Below are 26,217 nucleotides of genomic sequence, written 5' to 3' on the forward strand. Positions count from 1 at the left end.
CCTCACACGCTCCGTGGGGGCAGAGCCCAGCAAGGGCTGATCCCTCAGAGCTCTCACCCAGTTTGCTGGGAGGGGGCTGAGTCCCCCCCTCTGCGCCTTGCTGCTCTTGTAGAAAACCCCACAGCAATAGATCCCCATGGTGGAGCTTGCAGCCTGGGCCAGCTCTCTCAGCCCAGGACGGGTGGGGACACCCACGGGGTCCCTGCCTGGATCACCCTCCTTGGGGACACAGGTATCCATGTTGCCCCATGCTGCTGGTTCCCTTACTCCTCTGCTTCCACTCCCTGGTTATGCAGGGGATCAAAGATCTTGGTTGTTTCCTCAAAACGCTGGGGCATTGCTGTGTTCTGACAGCCAGATTTGCAATCCATCTATCCTGATCCCATCAGCTCCTCTTACGACAAAACCCTTCTCAGGGCAGGAACGACCCTGTCCCTGAAAAACTCATGCCCTGAATGAAATTACCGTGTTTTTCCTAATTAATCTCTCTTTGCAATTAGCTCCGGACCTCCGATATCCCTCTAAGGCACCTCTCGCCAGTACCTATAGGCGGTACCTACCGGTGGTGCCTATGGACAGGGGTACGGGCGTGCATCGGGAAAGCCGCTCCCGCGGACCCGGGGCCGCCGGGGGGGCTCGGGGGAGGAGCGGGGGGCGGGCGGGAGGCAGACCCGGGGGGAGGCAGACCCGGGGGGAGGCAGACCCGGGGCCGCCCCCGCTCCGCGCCGCCGCCGCACTCGGTGCCGGCCCCCTCCCGGCGGAGGCTCCGGTATGGCGGGGCCGGGGGCCGGCGGCCGCCGGGGCTGAGCGGGGCGGGCCAGCGCCGGTGCCGCAGAGCCGCCGCGGCGGAGCGAGGTAAGAACCGCCGCGACCTGTTGGGCTCGGCCGGGACCGCCGGGGAGAGGGGGAAAGGAGGGGAAGCCGCCGCGCCGAGCCCCTGCACGCCCTGGCCCCGCTGAGCATCTTCCCGGCCCCCCCCCCGAGCATCCTCCGGGCGCGGCCGGGGCCGCGTTCCCCGCGCTCCCTCCGGCCAGGAGATTCTCCTTCAGACCGGGGACGTGGGTTACTGAATTCCCCTCGTCTGTGGCAACTTCGCCGCTGGTAAGATGTCGGGAGACCCTTCTGCCAGGGCAAAAAACGCTTTTCTGCCCTAACACGGGGCTGCGGTGCCCGGGACTCACGCAGAGCCGGGGGGCAGCGGGGCAAGGGCTCCTCTCGGTTGAGACCTCCCACCCCTGCCCGCGATGGAGAAACGCCCCCGCTCCCACCATGGGGCCACAGGGGTGGCAGGGTGTAAATCCATAGGGGCAGACGGATGTATATCCAGCGGGAGGAGAAAATCCAATTTACGGCGGCGCAGGGATGCTCGGGGGAGCGAGGCGGAGAGTGCCGGAGGCTGGTCCAGCGCCGCGGCTGTGCAGCGCATCCCGCACCCCGCTCTGCTCCTGGCCCCGGGAAGTTTGGGCCACACACAGTGCGTACGAGGCATTTCCAGCTGGGATTTCTGCTATGGAAAAGCCCTGCAACAGGCTTTCCGGCATCCCGGGAGATGCTTCCCGCTGGGTTTTATTGTCTGGGGTGGTAGCAGGCACAGGAGGGTGTGGGTGAAGGGGATTGCAGACAGCTCCTCTGGGAGCAGCAGGATGGAGCGGTGTCCCCAGCATAACGTGCCCTGCTGGGTTGTTCTGCTCGCGGGGCTCCGGGATGGGCAGTCTTGGGGTGAACCCCAGCATGATGCGGGAGGAGGGACCCCATCCCAGCCCCACAGCAGTGCTGTGACCTCAGCACAGCCTCGGGGCCGGGGCAGTGCTGCCCTGTGCACCCGTCCTGTAGCAAGAGAAGCATTTTAGGCTCCAGGAACTCGCTCACAGGATCTGTGGACAACACGTTTGCCACCCACCTCAGGGCCCTCCAGCATCCAGCACATCCTGGCAGCTGGAAAACCTCTCTGCTCCTGCAAACGCCATGTCTGGCAGGGAGACCAAAGAAATCACTGTCATTGATTTTTCCTCTCTTGCCTGACTCAACCTACTGCCTTGGAGGAGATTTTTTTCACCACCACCACCCCTGGATGCCAGGGAAATCTGCAGGAGGTGGGCTGGGGACAGGCTGGCATTGAGCGACTGGCACAAGGAATTCAGAGCAGCCCCCTGGGGTTGAACCGCAGGGAAGAAACATATTTTGGGTGGCTCTGGTGGGGTCACTGGAGGATGTTGGGTATTTGAAGAGCTCATTCTGGGATGCATTCAGTGCAGACCCTCTGAAGCATGATGCTGGGGTCTCTCTGGTGGCTCTCTGAGCCGCTCTGTGCTGGGCTATGATCCCTCAGAGAAGCAGATCTGAAAAAAGCAGGGTCACATCCCATCCTCTCCCTGAAAGGCTGCAGGAGTGTGTCTGCCCAGGCCGGTGGCTCTGCCCCAGCCCCAGGCAGCAGAGATGCTGAAAAGGGGCATAAACCAGAGCAAGTGTGCTGTCTGCAGGGAGCGAGGGCTTCCCGAGGCAGCTGGGATCTTCCCTGTGAGTGGTTTTCATCCATTAATTTCTCTAATTGCTTTTGGAAATCACAGTGGCGTTTTTCTTTGGTAGCATCCCAGTGAGGTGCTGAGCCAGGCTGTTCCTCAGGGGTGGCTCGTGTGGGTCCCCCACAAGCACTGCTCACCACCCCAAAGCCAAACTTCTGCTCAGAAGGTTGGTGGATCCCATTTGCGCCAGAGAAATCATCTTTCCAGGTGGAAAAAACACCAGAACCGCTGTGATACAGCGAGGTGGCGACAGCTCAGGGCTGCGCACATGCCATTGTCCCTTGCAAACCTCTGGCATCACCCGGGGGCGACACAGGAGCCACTGCTCTCTCTCCCTCTCAGGTTGGCCAGGATGGGCTCGGTGGGAGCCGAGCGCTTCAAGGAACTGAGCCCGGCGGCGACGCCGGAGGGGAATGTGGTGATGAGCTTCAGCTTCGACAGCTACCAGCTGGAGGAGGACGAGCTGCAGCGGGGCAGCCAGGCCAAGGGTGTCCTGACCTTCATGGAGCCAGGTGAGGGCAGGCACGGCACGACATGACCCACAGCCAGGAGCCGGGTTCCCTGCTGGTTTCCCACCCACTTAGGAGCTTCCTGGGATGGGTTTAATAGCCACAAATAGTCTGAAATGCCACAAAATTGCCCAATACCTTTTTTCATCCATTTTTGTACCCATGAGAGCCACCAGCACATCCCGTGACAGTGGGCTCTGCAGGCTGGCAAGGAGTTGAGGATTGGTGCCCTGTTTCTCCTGCCAGGCTCATCCCCAGCCTGCAACTTCGTCTTTCTCCATGCAGGACTCAGGGATGCTCCTGGGATTCACCCCAGCCCTGCTCCACCTCCTGAGGCAGCCCTGTCCACCCCCACACCTGCCTCCACCCCTCTGCACCTTGACTTGTGCTATTACCTGCAGTGCCTGGCTCTAAGCTTGTTTAGCTGCAATTAAAATTCATCAGCCCCACAAAGCCCAGGTGTTTTCCTGCCTCCTGGGTGTCCCACTGAAGGGTCTTTATTTAGAGAAGGAGCTTCTTAGAGCTGGGGCTGTGTATTTGTACATCTGCAGGGTGCTGGGCTATTTCATCGCCTCAAGGCTGGGGTCTGACATAGGTCCCAGGGGTGCAGCAGTGTCACTGTTACATCTTTTTCTTTCACCTTTTGGGGCAGTTTCTGAGGACCCTGAGCCCCAGGATCGATACCATGGGATTTATTTTGCCATGCTGCTGGCTGGGGTGGGATTCCTCCTGCCCTACAACAGCTTCATCACCGATGTGGATTACCTGCACCATAAATATCCAGGTAGGTCTGGAGCAGCTCCAGCACTTCCCTGACACCCCAAACCTGGAGAGAGCTCATTCCTGTTTCCAAGGGAGCTGACCTCCTGTTCCCCCATCTTCTGCCTCTCTGCAGGGACCTCCATTGTCTTTGACATGAGCCTCACCTACATCCTGGTGGCCTTGGTGGCCGTCATCCTCAACAACGCGCTGGTGGAGCTGCTGAGCTTGCACACCCGGATCTCTGTGGGTGAGTGGGGTCCCTGCATGCCCAGGCAGTGCTGTCCCTGTGCTGTCCCCCCACCACCACCTCTGTCTCCCCCCCACAGGCTACCTCTTCGCCCTGGGGCCGCTGCTCTTCGTCAGCATCTGCGACGTGTGGCTGGAGCTGTTCAGCCGCAGACAAGCCTACGCCATCAACCTGGTGGCTGTTGGGGTGGTGGCCTTTGGCTGCACAGGTATGTGGGAGAGCAGCTGGGCTGAGACAGGGCAGGTAGGAGTGGGAAACATCCCCATCCCTGAGCTGCTCTGCTCTGATCCCTATAACCCTCACAGCCCTGCTCCATCCCCTCCACATCTGTCCAGGCACTGTGGGACTGGCCAGGGGCACCAGCACCAAACCATGACACCAGTGACCGACACCACTGATCCAGGCCACCATGGTGGCATCCCAAACCCCCACATCTGGTGGCCACTCTTGGTGGGAACAGATACAGTGAAGCATCCGGGGAGGGAAAAAAGACCCTCCTGCTTTTGGGGCAAGGAGGCTGGTGCAAGGAGCAGCTCCCAGTTGGCACAGCACATGGGTTCCCTCTGGGGTTTCTTCCCCCTTCCCGGAGTTTTGGCTGCAGCAATAATTCCCCCTTCTCCCCTCTGTGCATCTCTCCTGAAGTGCAGCAATCCAGCTTCTACGGCTACACGGGGCTGCTGCCCAAGCGCTACACGCAGGGAGTGATGACAGGCGAGAGTAAGTACCCACAGCCACTGACCATGTCCATGTCCCACCACATGGACTTGCACCTTCTCCTGGGGCCCCAGAGAGTCACACCTGGGTCCCCACTGGCTCCAGCACAGCCCAGATGGGTTGCCAGCAGGTCAGGGACACCCCAGGGTGCTCCCAAGTACTTACTGGTTTCTAAGACCCTGCACTGCCATGCCAGACGGGAGGTGGGGATGTCTGCCAGGAGCTTCATCACCCCAAAATCACTGCTGGTGACTCCTCCATACTGGGAAGCATCACATCCATGTAGCAGGGGCTGATGGGGATCCCTGAGCCGGGATTCAGTGGGGCCCAGCAGTGACAGCTCTCCCGCACCACCAGGCACCGCTGGGGTCATCATCTCGCTCAGCCGCATCTTCACCAAGCTGCTGCTGTCAGACGAGAAGGAGAACACCGTCATCTTCTTCTTCATCTCCATCGGCATGGAGCTGACGTGCTTCATCCTCCACCTCCTGGTGAAGCGCACCCGCTTCGTCCGCTACTACACGGACTGTTCCCGCAAGGGCCTCCCCGAGAGCCGCGGGGCTGGCGACCCTGGCACCGGCTACCGCGTCCACCACGATGTCACCTCTGAGGATGTCCGATTTGTAAGCCAAGGGTGGGTTTCCCTGCTGACTCCTGGGGTTCTTCACCACTGCACCTCAGCACTGCTGTCCCCTCTCCCCTCATCCAGGAAAACCAGGAGCAGGGGCAGCCGAGCTCCCCTCGGGGCAGCCCCGGCCCTGAAGCTGAGCTGGCTGGGAGTGGCACCTACATGCGCTTCGACGTCCCTCGGCCCAAGATCAAGAGGAGCTGGCCCAGCTTCCGAGGTGAGTGGTGGGCTCAGGGGCAAGCCATGCCCATGGGGTGGGCTTGCCACATTTTGTAGGGTGGGATAAATGATTGGTAACCCAGAGTTTTGGGGCAGGATCATCCCCAAGGCTGGAGAGGGCCTTTTGAAAAGGGCGTGGAGTAGCAGGACAAAGGGAAATGGCTTCAAACTGACAAGAGGACAGGATTAGATGGGCTATTATCAAGAAACTCTTCCCCGTGAGGGTGCTGAGGCCCTGGCACAGGTTGCCCAGAGAAGCTGTGGTTGCCTCATCTCTAATTGTCCAAGGCCAGGCTGGATGGGGCTTGGAGCAACCTGGGGTAGTGGAAGGTGTCCCTGTCCATGGCAGGGGGTTGGAACTGGATGAGCTTTAAGATTCCCTTCCATCCCAAACCATTCTGTGATTCTGTGATCCCTTTCCTAATGATGTGCCCAAAACTATGAGGGAAACTCATCTCTGGAAGGCACGCCTGGGCGTCAGAAAAGGCTCTCAGGCTCTTCAAGGGGGAGGCTGCAATTTTGGCTGAGCTGTGCTGCCTGTCTCTGCCAGACATGCTGCTCTACCGTTATGTCGTGTCCCGCCTCATCTGGGCCTACATGCTCTCCATCGCCATGACCTACTTCATCACGCTGTGCCTCTTTCCTGGGCTGGAGTCAGAGATCCACAACTGCACGCTGGGGGAATGGCTCCCCATCCTCATCATGGCCATCTTCAACCTCTCTGACTTCGTCGGCAAGGTAGGAGAGAGGCCAGAGGCAGCACAGTGGGGGTCTCTCTTCCTTTGGTGTTCTCTTCCTAAGCCACTTGGCTCCACCAAGGGTCATCTCCACCCATGGGTGTCTAACCAGTGTGAGGCTGCTGCTTACCAGCACAGCCAAGGTTGGGTTCCCACAGCAGTTGGTCTTCTCCACAATCTTGTCTCCTTGTTGCCCCATTTTGGGCACGGTGTGGCCCTCCCCAGCCTCCTCACCCTCCGCAACAGGGTCTCTGCCTCTTGCTGCAGATCCTGGCTGCCCTGCCCTATGACTGGAGAGGGACCCACCTCCTCGTCTACTCCTGCCTCCGTGTGGTCTTCATCCCCCTCTTCATCATGTGTGTCTACCCCAACGGGCAGCCCACCTTCGGCCACCCCGCCTGGCCCTGCATCTTCTCCCTCCTCATGGGCATCACCAATGGCTACTTCGGCAGCGTCCCCATGATCCTGGCCGCAGGCAAAGTGAGCCCAGAGCAGCGGGAGCTGGCAGGTAGGACCAAGCCCTCCTGGGAATCCCACATGGTGTGGCCAGAGCACCCTGACACCCCGTGTCCATTCCCACAGGGAACACCATGACCGTGTCCTACATGACGGGCTTGACACTGGGCTCGGCCGTGGCGTATTTTGCCTACAGCCTCACCAGCACCTCCCACAGCACCTGTTTCTACACCGAAACCTCCAATGGCTCCTTTACCTTCGGGTACTGAGCCCTGGGGTGGGGCTGTGGGGACACAATGGGACCTGCTGCCCACCATGGTCCCCAGCACCCCACATGTCCCTCCTCAGGGAGGGAGCCTGGAGCCAGAAAGCCGCCCCAGGGTGGACAAGGACTGGTATCCTGTCGGCACAGGGCTGTGGCATCCTGAAACGGTCCGTGCTGCCCAGCCTGGCACTGTGCAGGGCCACTGCTTGGGGTGACATTCCTCCCACCCCATGGGACAGTTCTTGTTGCTTTTGGGGATGTCCCCATCAGCAATGTGCAGCTCTCCAGTGAAGGCTGGGGATCTTCTGTTTGCGCCAAGCCATTGACAGGAGGAAGAAAATACTGCCAAATCCCAAAGGGAATAGAACCAGCACTGGGGAGGAGGGTGATGGAGGGCTGGTGAAGAAGAAGAGGAGGAAGAGAGGAAGGAAACGCTCCTTCAGTCCCTGGTGGCTCTGGGAAGGTGGGTCTCAACTTCCATTGATGGTGCTGCAGGTTTTCACCAAGAAAGGCTTGAAGTAACAGTCCCTCCCTAAATATGCCAACCGCTGTGTAAAAGTCCCAATTCACTTCTGATGGTTGGGGAAAAAATGATTTTTTTTTTAACTGTGTCTTGTTTTACCCCTCCCCCCAACTGCAAGAGCAGCAGGTCTTGCCTCCCCCCACCCACACTGTGAATCTACCCCGTTGCAAGGGGTGGAGGGGGGGTCTCAAGGCTACAGCACTGCCAGTGCCATTCACAGGCCACTGCTGAGCTTGAAGATTTATTGCACAGGACAAAAGTGAAGCTGATAAAATAATTAAATGTCTTTGCTGGTTCTTAGCTGTACCACTGGCACTGGTGGCACTTGACTGCTGGTGCTGGGCTGGGCTGGCAAACACACACAGGGTCGTGCCTGCTGCCTGTCCTGTTGGATCTTGGGGTGCCCCTTGTGCTGCTCCCCTTCTTCAGGGCCCTCTTTGTCACCTGGGGTGCCTGAACTTGTCACCGGGTTACACCAAACCCCTACCAGCCTGCAAACTGCTGTGGGCAGCACACGGGAGAGGGCATGGGCCAAGAGGAGCAGAAAGCAGCAGGAGAAGGTGCCAACGGCACGTTTTGGGACTGGCTGCACCTTGCTGTGCCAGTTGGCGGGTGCCACCTCCCAGGAAATCAAGCCCAAGGAGCCAGCGAGTGCCAGGCCTGGCCCCAACCCGGCCCCCGCAGCACCATGCCAAGTTCCTGCCTGTATGAAGTGGAGCTCACACCAAAAAGAGCAAATCCAGCGTTTCATCCTCAACACATGGTGCCCTGAGTGTGGCGGCAGGGGGAGGACTCACACCTCCAGCCTAAAGGCCCTGTCCAGCAGACACCTCTGCTCCTGTGTCCTGTCCTGTCCATCGGTGCCACCACGTCACACAGACGGGTTCTCCCCAAAAAGCCACCAGGCACCTGGGTTCTGTCTTTCTCCAGGGCAGGGGCTGAGCCAAAAAGCCATCGTTGCCACCAAGGGGAGAAAAACCCTGTGGTCAGGACAAGTGAGACAAAGAAAGATGCTTCGTTGGGTTGCTTTTTTTCAATTAATTTTTTTTTTTTTATGAAAAAAGATCACACGGAGTTCTCCAACAAACAGAATGCCAAAAAAATTGTTTTAAACAAAACATAAACAAAACAAAACAAAAAGACAAAAACCTGGCTCTCCTTTCCTCTCGATTGTCTGAAATATCCTTGTGTTCCATAGAAGGCAGTGGGTTTTAAGTGCTTTCTATTTAACATTAGCATAAAATCTCTCTCGCGCGCTCTCTCTCTCGCTCTTTAAAATATGCTCACACAATTTGCTTCTAGAAGTACAGTACACTTTGAGCGTGGGGGGTGTGCCTGTTCCCAGATCATTTACAATCACAATCCAACAGGAAATAAAAAATAATATTCTAAACGTCAGACTGTGTTCATTTCTGCCGTTGTGGGTTTTTTTCTTTTTTTGTTTTTTATAATTTCATAATTTTTTTCACAGTTTTAAAAAGTTTATATTTATATATATATATTTATATTTATATTTATAATTAAAAAGTTGAATCCATTTAAAGACTTATAATACAGGAGGGCTAAAGAGTCTTTTGGTACATTAAAACTGTACAGGCTAGAACCGTCACTGTCCGCCGTGCCGAGGCGCCGGTGGCCCGGGGTGGAGATGGTACGAGCTCAGCACCATGTGGTTTGTTTAAAGGTCAAGGGGGAACTCTGCGGGGCTGTCCCTCTCCCCTGAGCCCCAGCCTCCAGTCTCTGGTACGCAGCCGGCACCAGCATGGAGAGTTTCCAATCTGTCCTTGGCTAAAGCGTCTCCCCACCCAAGCCTGGGCCGAGCCGGGCCCCGCTCCACGTCCCAGTGATCTGTAGTGCGAGTCGGGAGTTGCAAAGATCAGTGCGTCTCTTGGAGTTTTGTTTTAAGTGCAAGGATGGTGCATCGTTCTCAGGTGCTCCCTCTTGCCAGGTGTAACCCTGGAGCAGCAGTGGTGGTGCTGTGGGTCTGGCGTGTGCCCAGTGGGAGCTCAGCTCCTCCGTGGATGGAGGAAGCTGAACGGTGCCGTCCCTGAGCCCAAGGTGGCAGCGGGACTCTGGCTGTGGGAACGCCGCAGGCAGGCACAGCCAGGTTCACACACTGTCCCCATTCCCTTCAGATGATGAGCAGAGGCTTCCCAGCAGCTCCACGTCTCAGCTCAGGCAAGGCATGGCAGGTAAAGCTGGGTGAGGGATGCCAGAATCCAATGGCCTGTGATCTTCTCTCCTCCAAGCACCGAGCAGCAGCTTTTCCCAGTCGATTCCTGCTCCCTCACTGCACGCTCCAAGACAAGGTCTCAGTTTGCCACGCGTCACCCCCTTGCCACCTGCTTGCTCCCTCTAGCACTTCTGCACGGCAGAAGGGGTACAGAGCTGCAGAGGGTTCAGACTCTCTGTTCTAGGCAGTGGGAAGGCAGCATCCCAGATTGGATGTTGGCTCCTCTTCCACCTGGCTCCTTCCAGCCTGGAGGATTCTCTTCTGCCATCTCTGCGCTGGGGCCAGCCCCGCCCCGTCGTGCTCCACATGCTGCCAGAGGGGCCTCCAGGGAAAGGGAACGGCAAAAAGGCGCTGAGAGGATCGAGACGAGGCGCTGAGAGAGACTCATCTCCTTTCTCTTTCACCCTGTCCTTCCTATAAAGGGTCATGCGAAACTAAGCAAGAAAGGGAATATAAGGACGGAGAGGAGCGCACGCAGAAGGCAAGAGGGTCCTTCCACGCGCGGGCGGCTTCTGAGTTACTGATGGAAAAAAATGACACAAAAGGGATCCCTCCTGCCGGGGGGTCCCGCTGGTGAAATGATCACGAGACCCATGTGCTTTCCTGGACCAAAAGGAGGAAGGGAGAAGTTGGTCAAGTGTCACCTTACTTAAAGCCACTTCCAGAAGAGCCTCAGGGTTCAAGCACCACCACCACCCCCCAATGGCACCTTCCTCGAGTCCTGTAACTGCTTCCCCAACCCCCTTCTTCAGCCCTCTCCTTCCTCCTCGTGTCTCTCGCGCTCTCCTGTCTGTAGTGTGACACAGAAATGAGCATTGAAAGAAACAATCATGTCGTCTGAACAGGCACGTCCTCAGGTTTGTCCCGTCCCTTCCCAGGGGGTGGCATGTGTCCCCTGGGCGGTCAGCAGATGACAGGGACCCCGTCAGTGTTGAAGATCATGCCCGTGGTGGGCTCGTAGGTCCCTGCAAGGTAGTAGAGGTCCTCACTGTCTTGGTATTTCTTTGTCTTTAGCATCTGCTCATACTGATCCAGACCAACAACAAGACACTTGTGTGAGATGGTCTGGACATCATTTTCATCCACGTGAGAGGACTGGTAGAGGGCTCTCTGCACAACAGGAACAGAAGGAAGGAGGTGGGAAAAAAAGGAGCCATTAGATCTCACAGCATTTACAGCATCATCTTCAGTAAGTAGGAAGAACACCCATCATAATGGGACAGGGCTCTGCTCACACTCAAGAACCTCTCATTCATCCCAACAGCCAGCCCAGGGGAGGAACACTGGGAATCTGCACAGGCCCATGGACAGCCTGGACAATCCCTCCAGCCCACTGTACCTGAGCCCTGGGTTTCACTCAGCTCCCACTGATGGGAATGCTGCGGCTGCCAAGCACATATACAGGGGAATATGGAGGCCAGGAGTTTGTCATCCTCCCTCCAAGGATGCAAATGAAAAGATGGGTGCTGGATACCAGCTCCCTGTTCCTCCCCACACCCAGCACCTGCAGCTATTCCCTCCCTCCAAGAAACATCCATCCCAAGTCCTGGGCACTGCAGACTTGGCAGCCGAGGCAAAAATCAAGAGCCAGAGAAGTTTGGGGGGCATTTCCCAGCAGTATTTATTTGTTACAGGGTACCCAGCATTTCCTCCCAGCCTTCCACCACTCTCACCAACCTCCATAAAGTCCTTCCTCTGGTTGGATGCCTGCAAAGCTGTGGACAGACTCCTGCCCGATTTCTGATCCCAGCGCTGTGCCCAAGAAGGAAAGAGGAAACAGAAATGAAAGCCTGGTGAATTTTTTGTTTTTCCATGCCATCACCTCCTGCCCACCACTTGTGCTTTTGGAACTTCAACCCCTGCCCACTGCCACGGGGAATAAATCCTGCTGTAAACCACCCCCCCACACATGTGCAAAATTCAGTGTTTCTGAGCACCAGGCCCATCATTCTTAGACTTTAAAGACTTGATCTAGCTCTTGACACTCTTTTCAGACCAACACAAAAGTCTTTATTTCCTACTATGAAGAAATCCACCCCTCTCTTGTTCAAGGGGCCAACACTGGGCTTGCCCACAACATAGGCAGCCCCCACAAAATGAAAGGATGGGGCCAACCCCTTCAGAGCACCAGTAACAAACTGGGCCTTGGGTGTTTTCCTCATCGTTGTAAACAGGAGGGAGCAAGGAGCTTTGCAGCCCTCTCAGCAGAGGAAACCAGCCTACCTTGCCTTCGTTGAGTTTCTTCCCAGGGTTGGTTTCTTCTGGGTGATAAAACCATTTGACTCGGACCACCATGTTGTTCCCCCAGGATTCCCACATGCTCTGGATCCGGCCAATGTAGGGCAGGTTGGGGCGGCCAGCGGAGAGGAAAACCGCGCAGTCTCCGATGCGGATGATCTCCTTGCCCCGCACGATGGCCTTGTAGAACAGCTTCCTGGCCTTCCCTTTCATTCCTCGTCTCTGCCAAGAGAGGATCATGCAAGTGGTCAGCCAGGGATCACCCATGTTTTCCCCACACACCACTGTTTGCCCTGTCTCACCGGCACCCCTTTGCTGTTGGCAGAGCCACAGTATTCCCACAGGAATTGCAGCAGAGGAATACACCACGCAGGATGGCTTCCCCAATGCAGTGAAAGCCAAACCCAATCTCCCTGCCAACTGAACACCTGGCACACCACGCCAGCAGTTCCACCACCCCAGGAACAGGGGAAGAGGTACCAGAAGGCAAACTCTGGTGCTGAGAGAACTACAGAGCATTTACCTGTGTGGGTTTCCCGAACCACTTCCACAGCTGCCGTGCCGGGAGGAAAGCGGCGATCTTGGGCCTGTTCTCCACAGAGGGCAGGCGCTGGCGCTTGGCCAGTTCCTTGGTGGTGGGCAGGTGGATGCCCTCGCGCTTCTTGGGCCGGCTCTTGTTGCTGCTCTGTGGCGGTGCCGGCTGCTGCGCTGGCTGCTGCGCTGGCTGCTTCTGGCTCTGCGGGTGCGAGGATGCCCGGGACTTCCCTGCCTGCTTGGTTTGCTTGGGTGGGAGGGTTTGCTGAACCGAGGAACTCGGCTGGGCCTCGGCTACTTCATCGTCAGAGCTACAGGAGGAATCTTCATCTGTAGTGGAGGAGGAAGAAGAGCTGGAGCTTGATGAAGAAGAGGTTGATGAGGTGGAGGAAGAGGAGGAAGAGGAAGATGAAGAGGAGCTGCTGCTAGAAGAGGAAGATGAGGAGGAGTTGGAGGAAGAGAGAGGGGTGGATGCTCTTGAGCTGGCTGAGCTGCTGTCCTGGGCTTCCCCTCGGTTCTTCTCAGCCTCCTCTTCTCCCTCTGACTCCGAGCTGCTGTCGCTGCTGTTGCTCTCCGACTCCTCCACAGCTGCTGGAGCTGCTGCCTTTTCTTCCTGGTCCTTCGAAGCAGTAAGGCTCTCTGCTGAAGCATCGAACTTTCCTCCAAAGCTGGCAGGGGAAGGGTCTCCCTCAGCTGCCTTGGCTCGGGAAGACTTCTGCTTGCCCTCCACACTCACTGCAGCGGAATAGCCCAGCCCCAAGAGACTCTTCCCATCTCTGCGACTGGCCAGGTTGGAGTCCTCCAGCATCCTCATCGCCTCCTTCATCTTCTTTGTCTTTGGAGACATCACACCCTCATGGTCCAGCTTGATGAGGATTTCACTGTCATGCTTCCTCTGAGCCTTGACCATGGTGCCAAACTCTTGTGTCTCTTCTGTGGGCCGCCCTTTCTTGGCCTTGGCTTTGGACACCGAAGCATCACTGGAGCCGAAGGCTGCCAGCGTTCCCGGGAGATCGCTGTAGGGCTCTGTGCCAAGGATGCTGCCGAACACTGCAGGCTGGTAAGGGGGTTGTGGGGGGCTGTGCAGCTTTGTGGAGATCTTCATTTTGCTGGCTTTTGACCGCTTTTCCTCTGTGGGAGCAGGAGAGCCTCCAGTGGGCAGCGGTTGCGATTTTCGTGACCCCTTCATGCTTGGCTTGCCCAAGCAGGCCGGCTTCTCTGGGACTGAGGAGGTAACAGGTGAAGACTCCACCTGGTCCTTCTCTTCAGGCAAGGCAGCCTCTTCTGCAGAGGAGAGGAAACACAAAGACACAATGTTATCCCTCCAGATGGGTTTTATTAGCTCAGACAGAACTAGACACCAGTGCTGACTGGTCTCTGGCCAAGCATGGCTTGTTCCTGCCTGCTCAGGTACCCCCAAAGGGATACAGGCGGTGTCCTCACTGCTGACTGAACAGCCTGGCCTAGTGCCAGCACTTGTGAGCAGTAATGGACAATGCCCAAGGGTGCTGCTTCAACTTCAGGAGAGCCAAACTACAAATCTCCTGCACCTTCGGCCCTATTGACGGCTGTAGATACGCTCAGCTGAAAAAGGGACTCTGCTCCACATCCCTGACTGACAGAAGGAGGCTGTCACAGCACAGGCCAGCTTCTGAGCCTGCCTCCTGCAAACTGTAGCCACAGCAGAGCGAGATGATGCATGGGTGCTCTGCACTCAAGCAATGCATCCATCCCCATCCAAATCCTGCTTCAAGCAACAGCTCTAACTTGGGGAGAACAGTGGGGAACTGTGCAAGGATTCCTTCAACTCCAGGCCTGGCAGTGGTGGCACCTTACCAGCTTTTGCCTTGACACTTGGCTTTCTCCCTCGCCCTTTGCCCTTTGACACAGGCTCCTCTGACCCCAGGGCAGCTCCCTCTTTTCCTTCTCCAGTGTCTTTGCTGGATTTACGGCTACGGCGCTTGGTGCTGGGCACCAGAAGGGCAGGGGAAGGCTCAGCACCTGGAACAGGTCAAAGAGATGTTCAAATGCAGTCAAGTAACACATAAAACAGAGACATGATAGAGGGAAAGTATCCCAACCAAATCTGCAATAGTGGCTGGGCCTTTTTCCTTATGGGTGATATCCCACCCCAGCTCTGTGTGTCTGTAACTGATGGTGCAATCTTTGTCACTGGAAATCTGTGAACTTGTCCCAAAATCTGAGGAAAATGGCCCGAAATTCCATACATTTCAGAGTGGGAAGTGTCTTGCAAAAAACTGAACAGCAAGACTCACACTGGATCTTGTAGTCAGGTGGGAGAAGCCGAATGTGAGACAGTGGGATGCGTCCGGTGTCCCCGTCATCAAACTCTACTGTGATGAGATCACCATCTTCCTCCAGATCCAGGGTTCCTGTGGGATGGGCAAGCAGAAGATGGGATTAGGAACAAACACCCAAGTACAAACCCCTTGTAAGGGAAGCGGGGACATGAAGAAAGACAGGGGGGCTGCCCCAGCTCCAAAGCATCCCATCTCCACCATTCCTAAGTGGTGCAGGGAGGGCACAGAAGGCTCACTCTGCAACGGAAAGTCCCTGATAATACTAAACCAGCCCACTCAGTGTGAAATTCCCCTTCAGCAGCACTGCTCCAGAACATAACAGCCATTCCAGCTCGACGTCCCACCTGTCTCCACTATCTCCCTCTACTCTTGCAGAAATTCACTTCTCTCCTTTCACTGAAGTATCTTTTTTTTACCTGCATTTTGTAACTACTCTCAGCCATCATAAACTGCTGCTTTTCACTTTCTCCAAGAGAAATAAGCTGTGTTCTCACCCTCTCTTCTTGCAGCACCATTACTGGTTTATAAATCATTAAGTAATTATTCCCTTTTACACATGTGGTGTGACCAAGAGCCCAAAAACAAGACCAGCCATGGCAGAATTGTCCAGAGCTGTTCACCAACTTTTTCATGGGACCAGATTGGGGAGTTATGTGTCAGAGTGAAGCTGTGAGGGTCCAGGTGATTTAGAAACCTCCACGGCCTCAGAAATAATTGATGCCTGAAATAAATTCTGACTTTCTGAAAAGTATTGAATGTCCTTGATATATTTAAGCTCCTAAATTGCTCAAACCTCCTCCTGAACCTGCAGGATGTTACTAAATCTGCATCATTAATGAGAGGGGCATGACCTGGAAGAGAGAACGGGCCAGGCTCTGATCTCCAGGACACTCACAGCAGAGCTCAGGCCTTCCCCAGACAAGCCTGACATCCCTGAGGACACACAGGACTGAGGCATCCCAGGTTCACAGCACAGAGCAGCCGGAGTGGCCTTACCTCGGACAACTGTCCCTGGGTAGAGGCAGCGGTATTGCTGGCTCCAGTAGGCTGCAATCCTCGTGCCCTCAGGCAGGAACCGCACTGAAGGGGGTTTCACGTCGATGATCTGCTCAGGGCAAGAGGAAGGCAATTACTGACCACCCTGGCACCAGCACAGACCATCCCACCACACCTGGCATGGAGCAAAGCAGCTCTGGAGAAGGCAAGGGACAATTTTCCTGCTGCGGAATGGCCTCCTGTCTGCTCACAGGGCAGCATGAAGGAAGGACCATCCCTGCTGGAATACAGGACTAGTGCCTGCTGCCAGTGGGGGAGCTTGGCCAAGGGGCAGCAAGTACACCAAGGGGAGCTCTGCCCACACTGGCCATGGGGGCAGGACCAGGGCATCCCTGCAGCTGGGGAAGGACAGAGCTTCCAGCTAGCCTTCCCCAGCCCAGAACAGGGCATGGGCACTGAGGACAGGCAGCCTTCAGCCTCACATACCGCTTCCTGCAGGAGCTGCTCCAGGCAGTAAATGTGAGGACGGTTTCCCCTCTCGCCTTCCACCACCACCCGGTATCTGAAACACAAAGGCTCAGTCAGACACAGCACACAGGAGACACCACCCCAACCAGGTAACGCCTCCCTCTGAGGATGTGAGAGCACTTAATGAGAGATAATTGGATTTCCCTCAGCACTGATAAACCAGACTGAACTCTCCTTCCCTCCCTGCCAGACTCCATCACTCTGTGGGCAGCCAGCTCTACACAGCCCCACAGTGACCCATCCCCATTCTCCAGCAGATCCCAGGTGGATACAGCAGCCCCTCAACTCACATGTCTGGTGAATGCACTGTCTTGACATGGCCGGCATAGAGCAGCTTGTCATCCATGGGGATGAGGACACGCAGGCCATCTTTCAGCTCATCCTTGTCAATGATGCAGGAGCGGGGAGCTGTGAGGTGTTGGACCAAAATAAGGATTAGAGAGCACCACACAGGACAAGGGGACAGTGAGGGGAGAAGAAAACTTCATATTCCCAGCATCACTGTCCTCTAGGAAAAGGTCAGTAAGCTATTTGGAGAAAGGGCTCTCTGTCTGGCTAGCTCTTGGTAATAAAAATTAATAGTGATAAATAATAAGTCCCCCCTCTTGGTAATAGTAACATACCAGTAAACGAAAACAGGGCAACTCAGAGACTAGACTTCAACTAGATGTCACAGTGAGCCATGATGATCAGGCTTAGTTTTTATTGAATTGACTGAGAACGTGGTATCTCCACCCCAAGGACTCATGGCTCTGGATGAGGAATGTGCGAAAGCAGCACAGCTGTCCTTTAAGCAGCCCTGGGAAACCTGCCCAGCTCCTCTACATGTAAAATCCCGCCCTCACCTGGTGTGGATGGCCGCTCAACCAGCATGCTCAGTGGGATGTTCTCATCCTCTGAGAAGCTGCTGTCTTGGTTGGGTTCAAAATCCTCCTCTGCTGCCATGCTCTCCATGAGCTTGCTGACAGCTCCTCCTTTCCCTCGGTTCTGCAGGGGAGTAAGCAGCACATCAGCTGGATCACCACAGTCTGATCCCATCTCACCTTCCTCCAGCAAGAAATAACCTGAGGATATCGGGACAAACCAGTCTCCACCCTCAGGAATTGTTCATCTCACAAACAGTTAAGTGGGTGTACCCAAACTTCTTGCTGCCTTCATCCCCAAGCATTACCAGCAGTTGACCAAAAGCCATTCCCCACATCCTGTCTCCTGCAGGTTGGGAGATGCTGCAGAGCTGTAGTTTTGCTCTGCATTCACCACAGTGTTCCTGAGCCTCTGCCTTCACTGAACAGGTGCCAGGCATTGCTCCTATTTCTTTTCCAATCCCCATGATCTGTTCCTTGCTGTTACTCGCAGACCATAACGCCACACTCAGAAATCGTGTGAGAAGACAGCAATGTGTGTTATGAGAGATGACAGGCTACAGCAGTGGAGCAGAAAACAGCTGTGACCCAGTGCTGAGCAAGGCTACTCCATCACCATCTCCTTGGTCCTTGCTGTCCATGCAAGCTCTCCCTCCACCCTGTGGCAGCCTTAGAGAAAATCCTGCCTGCTCCCGAATTTGGGGGACGAAGGCAAACAAACACCAGATGGTAGCAGCAGGTACTACCTGAGAGTGTTCCTTGGATTTTAGGCTTCTCAAACCAGCACTTTGCCTGTAATGCAGTCAGCAAAACCTGCACCTCTGTTTTCCCTCCCTCACACTGCAGCAGTCCAGGATACAGGAGGGCTCTGCCAGCCACCCTCCAGTCCAGCCACACTAGAACCAGCCTCTCACCTCTTTTTTCACCTCCTTGGCTTTCACCTTAGCTTTGCTCTTCTTGGTGGAGCCCAGGGCACTTGCGAGGCTGACCCGAACATCTGAGGGGGAGCTGGGGATGCCAGGAGGAGACATGGATGAGGAGGAGGAGCAGCAGGGTGTTTCTTTACCCTTCTTCCGCTGCTAAAAATAAAAACAAAAACACTTCCATCAGTAAAGAGAAGATTGGTAAAGATCTGGACCCAGGGAGAGGGAAAAGGTGAAGCAAGGCAGGCTAGGCACAGGTCAGATGATGTTCAGCCAGCAGTCAGTTCACTGCCCACATCACATCCTACATCTCCCAGCTCTGCTTTCTGGCTTCACACATTTTGGGAAGAGTTTTTCATTACCCTGGAGAGCAACTCCTGCCCATCAAATCTTCCTCCAAAGAGCTCCAAGAAGATCCCAGTTGGCCTCATGTCACAACTAACTTGTCTAACTCTCCCCATCAGTGCTCCTCCATAACACTACCATGAACTGAACTGGAGCCAGAGCATTCAGCTCTGGTGATGAAGATGAAGATGAAGAGCCAGTAACCCAGAGATCACTGTCACCCCCAGACAGGGACAGACCTCAGAAGTCACCATATAAAAGGTGAAGAGCCTTAAAGGCCAGTCTGGGGACCAGAGGTCAGCAAGAGGACAAGCTCATGCAGAGAGTGGGAGATCACTGACTCTGGCCACCCAAACAGAAAGGATTTGGGACTTGGAGAGTGACAGAAGTAACCAGTCCCATTCAAACATGACATGTTTTTACTCCCTGCAACTCATCTCCAAGTCTGACAGAGCCTCCGGGTGTACATGGAGCTGACAGGGGCGACAAACAACTACTCAGATAGGACTCAACCCTCCTCTGCCTTAGTGGAGTTAATTGCCCTCCCCTCACCTTCAGCTCCCAAGCATCCCAACGCCAATTTGGCCAGCACATTCCTCACCTTGCTTAGCTCCTTCCTCTCCTTTCCCTTGCTGCCCTCCTTTTTGGGGCTCATGGGGGCCCCCTTGCCACAGCGCCCCGGTTTGGAGACAGGGGTGGAGCTGGCAGGCGCCGTGGATGTCAGCATGGCCGAGGACGTGGTGGCGTCGTGGAGGAAGATGCGCTCGCTGCGGCGCCGGTTCCACAGGTCATCATCGCTGGCCTCCAGCCCAAACTCAAAGCTCAAGTCCTTGGGGGATTTAAATTTCTTCAGCTTGCGGCCTTTCTCAGACCCCAGCTTGGCCTTGTCAGCGCTCCCAGATCCAGAATCCAGGCTGCTGGGGGCCTGGCTTGGCGGGATGCTGCTGGACTCCAGCGGCCCCTTCTTTCCACGCAGCAGCCCTGAAGGCGACTTCTTCCTGATCTTGATCTCGCTCTCCGAGTCAGTGTACTCGAACTCTGTCCCTACGTGCAAAGGATTTAACCATCAGTTAAAGCCCTGGCTGAGCCAAGAGGGGACATGTCCTGCTGGAAACTTCTGGGCTCCATGGGAGATGCTGTGCCTGTTCAGTAGAACTCTTGCTTGTTCCCCTTTCCAATCCCCACATCCCTCAGACCTCCATTTCTGACCCATAAAACACTGTGGAAATTCCCTGGAAATAAGCCTGCCCTGCTCCAAACCAGAGCCCAACCATTCAGGCAGTGTGGTTCAGTATGTTCCCTGCCTCTATTTTCTCCCTTCTCCCACAAGCAAGACCCTGGAAGCTCTGAAAAGATACTTTAACCTGCTCCTCCCCAAAAAGGAGCTCCTCAGCTGAAACCAAGCATAAATCCCACAAGCTGATCCCTCCTTCTCTCCTAGTGGGAGCCCTCTCCAGTTTCACCTTTGTTTCAGGAGAACAATATCTTTTAAGAAATGGAATAAACCCATATTTCAAGCTTATTTTTTTCCCATTGACCAACAGACACCACAGATCTTTTTACTGGCTCAAGTAGTCACCTTAAAGTGAAGAGAGGTAAATGATCTTTTTGTCTGTGGCAAATGGAATTCCCCTCACACTGGCCTCTGCTAAGCACCACAGGCACAGCAGTACCCAGGGGCCTGAAATACTGTAGTAATGCCAAAACGTTCCACACCTTCACTGAGTTCCCCTGAACCTGATAAAGGAAAGCAAGATCATGTTTCCAGGGGTGGAAGAGAAACTGAGGCAGCACCTACACACCCAGCAATATGGGCAGGAGGGTAGGCAAACAACATTCACGGGGCAAAATGAAAATGCACATAGCACAAGCAAGGAAAGCATCTTCTCTTGATCCTTCTCTCAAATACACTCACTTCCCTGGGTAAACTCAGCCTGCAGGAAACTGCTCTCATCTTCCACCCAACCCTCTTCCCCTGAGACAGCCCCAGCATGAACAGAAAAGGAGCCAGTATGTCAAAAACAAAGCTGGAAAGGCTCGAAATGAAAAACCCATTGGAAATTAAAACACTCCTTCTCCTCTCTCACTACTGCATGAGGTAATTTCTAGATGCTTCCAGTTTCAAGGAGGGCAGGTTACAAGACAATAAATTCTTAACAGAGGCTGTTGGAACAAGTTGGCAAAAGCCTAATATAGCATGGAAACAGTGCTAAAACAAGCCAGGCTCCCGAGGAGGACATCATTTTCCATTTTGAAGCATGCTATAAATTCCATTATCACTTAATAAATATTAATAGAGAATTTATAAATGGAACCCATATAGACCTGTCTAACCAGGAACAATGTCACCAATGGGCACTTGTGCAGCAGGGCATGGGGAGGGGAAGAAATGAAACTCCCAACACATTGAAACTGAGACACACAGAGGGCAGAAACCCAGATTCTGGCACTGCAAACACATGAGCAGAGGAAGGAATGCTTGTTTCAAGTCTCGCTGGCTGGTTTCTATAAGGAAGCTGACGGGATGGGCTGATGGAAAGAGCAAAAGCTCTTCTGCTCAGGTGTCTCTGCTTCCCTTGTATATCCAAGATCAGCTGCATTTAGCACATGCTTCCTTCCCTAAAATCTAACAGCACTTCACTGCCTTCTGCGCTCTGTCCAAGGGGATGCAGCATCCCACTGTTTGCCTTTGCAGCACGTCTTGTTCAGAATTTGCCAAGTAGAAGAGGAAACTTTGACGAAGCCACAGCTGTCCCTAGGGAAGCCATGGCTGGAGCTGCTAACCTGCCATGTCCCTGACTGGCCACTTTCTCCACCTTCAGCATCAGGACAAAGCAAAGAAAGGACAGCTCAGTGTCTGGCTACACAACCTGCTCTCTTGCAGCACAGCTGGGACCTCACACACCTTCCACCTTGCACCCACAGCACCACCCCAAACCACGGAACTCACCCATCAGGCTCTGCCGCTCCTCCTTCTTCTTCGCCTTCTGCTTGGCCTCCAGCTGGATGATGGAAAGCGGAGGGGGAACGATGGGGCTGGGCATCGCGCTGGCAGCAAACCTGGCCAGAAGGCCCAGGCCACTCTCATCCAGGGCAGGTGACGACAGCCTGTCTGTGCCATCCGTGCCATAGTCCTCTGCTTCCTCCTCTTCCTCCTCATCGTCGTCCTCCTCCTCCTCCGAGCTGGAATCTGGCACGCAGAAAACAGGGAGCCCGTTACAAATCTCACGGAGTTGTGCAGCAGCCGTATTCCCAACCCGAACCGCAACTCTCCTGCTGCTCTGTGCCCACCTAAGTGGCACTGAGCCACCCGGGACTGAGCCACAAGATGCTGGCCATGGACACACACGTGTCCTTGCAGCCATAGAGCTGGTGTCACCCTGCCTGCCACCACCCTGGAAGGACACAGCAATACAGGGTACAGCAAAGACGACCCATTCAGGGCAAGGGAGGGAAGAGCAGGGTGTTGGCAGATTTGAAAAGGATGCCAGGCACCCCTTCCCTACAGCTTTCAGGAGGAATTAAAAGCTTCATTCCTTTGAAAATCCCAACCTTGGAGCTGTGGGATTCCCCTCCCGCCCACCAACACTTCCTCCACAAGGAAATCCATTAGTGTAATCAGAACCAGAGATCAGCATGGAAGGGGAATACCAGAGAGCAGCCTGTGCCATGGTGGGAGGCAAGGGGGACACAGGGAGGAGAAGGGGCAGGAAGCAAAAATGCAAAGAGGGGGGGAGAAATAATAATTTGAAAGCAATGGATTTGGAATGCATAAGGGAGGAAAGTGTAGGTAGTGTTGGAGACAAGGAGCAGTGTTTAAACACTCTGCCTCAGAACTCTCCGTGCCTTTCATTTCCCTCTCTACAGCTCAGGATAGGGAAGCCTGGCTCAGCACGGGCAGGAAGAGCTGCCCACAGCCAAAATCTAATTCTGGCAAAGAAATCAGCCTCACTGCCTGCCTCAGCTGACACCTGCAGAGCAGTGGGCTGGGGGGTTTCCTCTAGGGTGTGCATACAGCAGGTATTTTGGGGGTAGATGCTCCAAGAGTGGCACCTCTCCCTCCCTACAGCACTTCCCAAGAGTCTCTCAGCAGCTCAGAGGCAATTAATTTTAACAGCATCTCATCCAGTGAGTGCTGGTGAGCAAGCCACTTCACAAATGCACATATACCACACACACACTTATACACACACATATATATGAGCACAAAGATCTATAAAAATATATATATTTAACTGCAAAAAGAGGTCTGGAAAAGATATTTCATTTCTCTTGAAATTGAGGGCTTAAGTAGGATCATTGAGGCTGCTGGAAAATTTCCACCACTAGCAGGAGCCCTGTTCTGAGCCCACTCCCCAGCTCCCACCAGCCCCTATCCCTGCGTCTGAAATCCAGCCAAATGAGAAACCAGATCCCTTCAAAATGAGCTGGAATGTACAAGAAAATCCTTTTCTTTTCACATACGCCCTCTGGGATAGATAAAAACGTCCTCAACACTTGGTTGCTCAGAAAAAAAAACCAACAACAATAACACAAGTGTTATTTTTCCATGATATTAGAAAGAACAGGAATATCAGAAAACAATGTTCTCATCCTTGTATTTTATCAACTGAGGTAACTGGCAGCTTTTTTTGCCTTCTTTTTTGTTTAACATGGACGGTTCATCTCTGTAGCATACATCTGATAGTCACAGAATACTAATTTTTAACTGCATAACAATCCCTTCCCCATTTCGGTTGCTCAGACTGGCTCCTTGTGATATAAAAATGCTACTACAGTCCTGCAGTCAATACCAAGAAATCCACAGCCATGTTCACTCCCTGCATAAAAACCACATGCAAAAGAAAAAATCCACAGCAAACTGGGATCAGATTCCTTCCCCTACCAGAAAACAGGGTACAACTACTGGTTTTATATCACATTTTGCCAAAAAGAAAACGAATCCAGATGAACTTTATTCTGAGACGTGAAAACCACCTGCCTGAAAAGCAGCAAAACCATGCCTGAGCTCAGTGACACCCTGTGGGGTAGCAAGACCTTCTCCATACATTCCATCTAGCTCTGAAATACAGCAATTTTCAGCAAAAATGGGGAAAAAATGAAAAAATCAACCTGTACATCCCCTCATGCCAGACCTGAGAGTTGGCTGAGCAGAGAGTGGCTCACTGAGCAGCTGGGGAGGAAAATGGGGAGAAAAAAAATGGGAAAGTTTGCAGGAACATGACCAGTCCAGCCTCAGTGGCTCAGCCACATCAACTGCCCAGCAGCACCATTCCTTCAGCACTAGCAGGCTGCATGTGCAAGGGCAAAAGGGTGCCCAGCAGCTCCAGTATTTCAGAAGCACTCAGGTGAAACAGATTTAAAAGCCAGGATGGCAGTGGATATTCCTCAGGCTACAGAAAATATAGGATACAGTGAGGTGCCTGGTGGTTATTCCAATGTCCTGCTCATACACGGCGTCACACTACGGAAAGACAACTGAAGACAGTCCCTTGTCAGCATTTTTACCACAACACTTATATTTTTATCTGCAGGAGATACAATTTCCAGCCTGAAAATAACCCCATTTTAACACATTCACAGCACAGCTCTATCCTCCTCCACCTCTCATGGCGAGGATAGATCTTGCTAACCCCACTCCACATGCACAACACAATCCCTGCTCCTCCTCTTTCTCATTTTCCAAGGGACAAAAAGTAACAAATGAAGCGAAAAGAAGACATTTGGGGCTCTGCTCCAAGCCCACATGCTTCTAAACTAAGTCCCAAAACTTCTGGCCATGGTGGCAAGTAAGCTGCTGGTGCTCTCTGTCCATCTGCACAGCTCCTTGGAAAGACTGGTGCCTGTATTTAATGGGAAACAGGAGCTTTACTCCTACTGTACCCAAACTATGTGTGGGTTTAAAATTAACTATGCACAGATGCCTTTACACAATTGAAGCCTCAGTATTTTTTTTGTCCTGAAAAGGGGATTTTTAGCTAGCAACAGGGAAAAAGACATTTAAAAAAAAAATCATTTTTTCCTTCAACAGTAATTCTGTTAACACTGAGAGAGGGTAAGGGAAAAAAATGCTCAAAGTTAAAAATATCTTTTCTAATTGACATTTTTAAGAGCATGTATATGTGTGTATATACCCACACACGCAACCACACGTGTACATACAACTCCACAGCCAAAACAAACAATACACTTGTATTTAAATGCTACTGATGCCAGATAAACTGGAGCCAAAGATTATTTTTTTTTTAAATTTTTACCTGCATTGAATTAAAAACCAAACCCAGTTAAAAATACTAAGTTTTCTCATTGCTTTTAACAGCTAAGCTGCCATGATATTTTATTGTAGGAGAGCAGTAAATGAAGATTTGTTAATGATGAACAGAAATTGGTTAAGCAATTTGGTTTTTAGAGACTGATGTATGTAACAAGACGGGTTGAGGAGGGTGTGAAGAGGAAAGGTTGGGGAAGGGAGGGAGTAGAAACACACACTTAAAACAGTCATTTCACATTGTAAAAATAAATAGCATGATTTTCTCATAACACCAAGCAGGCCTACAGCATACAAAGCAGGCTAAGTACAGGCAGACTTTAGACAGCTACTGGGTCATTAACATCTGATTTCTGGGATCTGTCCAAATTCTGGAGGTTACTTATTTTTGAGTATCCAATTTAAGACTGTACCTTTCTTTTTTTTTTCCCCAAATAAGCCAATTCTCAAAATTGGAAGATTTTTCCCCCTGATATGTGCTGTGCTGTTGACTCCAGAAGTGCTTGTGAAAAATTAAAAAATATTACAACTATCACATGGGAATATGTAGGGAACTGGTTATCCCTCACTGCTTTTTTTTTAACTGGGGTAAAATTATCCTCCAAGTCAGGAAAAAGAGAACAGAGAAGAAGGTACTAAATTCTTAAGGAAAACAGAGTATGGAGGAGAAGGACTTACAGGTCTTTGGTTTCAGAAAGCTCAAGGAATTACCTATCCTGGTGGGCTTTAGCCCACATTAGCAGTTTCCTCTCCAAGGTCACTGGATTAAAAACCACAAGCTGTGCCTCTTATCAGAATGGCAACGTGATGTTTGGTCTGTAAGAAAGCAGCGGGTCCCCCCCCATCTGTCTCAAACCAGATGACAGAAAACAGCTAATCCCACCTCTGACACAGATACTGCAGGGCCAGGGCCAGGCAATATCCCTGAGAGGGGAACATTTCTGCACCGTGGCCCAGAAACCTTTAAGGTTTGCATCTTGGACCCATCTGCAAATCCTTGCCCTGGCTGGGCTAAGGGGTTCTCCCAAAGAAGTTCTGCAAACAACAAAGCATTTCTGGAGTCCTCAAACACACACACACACACGTGCAAACCTTCCATGTGAGACTCTTCATGGACAGAGGAAAGTCAAAAGTGGACAGCAATCATCTTCAAAATTAAAATAACCAAGAGAATGCAAAGAGCTACGTGTCATTATTCATGGAGGCAACATCGAAACGTCTGAGGCTGACAGATGACATAAAGAAAAGTTATTTTGCCTACCTACATAACAATGGTCAAGGTTCAGGTTCATGGCTAGTGACCCTCGCTGAGAAGTGTCTGCCCTACAACCAGCCAACCACTTTGCTTCTTTAGTGCAGCGTGAGAGCAAATGCAAGAGACCGACA

The 26,217-nt window shown here is 53.2% G+C and overlaps 2 protein-coding genes across 8 annotated transcripts in view; one reads left to right on the forward strand and one right to left on the reverse strand.

Moving 5' to 3' along the window:
- Positions 1-2,756: 2,756 nt before the first annotated feature.
- Positions 2,757-7,158, forward strand: SLC29A4 (solute carrier family 29 member 4). The gene is made up of 10 exons (XM_082292297.1): positions 2,757-3,034; positions 3,684-3,815; positions 3,927-4,040; positions 4,120-4,248; positions 4,683-4,757; positions 5,112-5,377; positions 5,464-5,599; positions 6,152-6,339; positions 6,606-6,846; positions 6,921-7,158. The coding sequence occupies exons 1-10, from the start codon at positions 2,791-2,793 to the stop codon at positions 7,061-7,063; spliced, it is 1,668 nt and encodes a 555-aa protein (XP_082148423.1). The 5' UTR covers positions 2,757-2,790; the 3' UTR covers positions 7,064-7,158.
- A 217-nt stretch (positions 7,159-7,375) lies between these two features.
- TNRC18 (trinucleotide repeat containing 18) overlaps positions 7,376-26,217 on the reverse strand; it is a 56,336-nt gene continuing 37,494 nt past the window's right edge. For 3 of the 7 annotated variants that reach the window (XM_082292296.1, XM_082292294.1, XM_082292293.1), the window contains exons 16-28: positions 21,514-21,753; positions 19,165-19,607; positions 18,210-18,371; positions 17,278-17,419; positions 16,723-16,840; positions 16,391-16,466; positions 15,905-16,013; positions 14,864-14,980; positions 14,424-14,588; positions 12,577-13,871; positions 12,039-12,275; positions 11,493-11,567; positions 7,376-10,925 (exon numbers count right to left, since the gene is read on the reverse strand). In XM_082292296.1, coding sequence (XP_082148422.1) covers positions 10,719-10,925; positions 11,493-11,567; positions 12,039-12,275; positions 12,577-13,871; positions 14,424-14,588; positions 14,864-14,980; positions 15,905-16,013; positions 16,391-16,466; positions 16,723-16,840; positions 17,278-17,419; positions 18,210-18,371; positions 19,165-19,607; positions 21,514-21,753 — 3,386 coding nt within the window. In that variant the 3' untranslated portion in view covers positions 7,376-10,718. Of the gene's footprint in view, positions 10,926-11,492; positions 11,568-12,038; positions 12,276-12,576; positions 13,872-14,423; positions 14,589-14,863; positions 14,981-15,904; positions 16,014-16,390; positions 16,467-16,722; positions 16,841-17,277; positions 17,420-18,209; positions 18,375-19,164; positions 19,608-21,513; positions 21,754-26,217 lie in introns of all 7 variants that reach the window. The other 4 variants (XM_082292295.1, XM_082292292.1, XM_082292291.1 and 1 more) reach the window with 2 other exon arrangements.

Source organism: Coloeus monedula (assembly GCF_965178545.1).
Source record: "Coloeus monedula genome assembly, chromosome: 16".
NCBI lineage: Eukaryota > Metazoa > Chordata > Aves > Passeriformes > Corvidae > Coloeus > Coloeus monedula.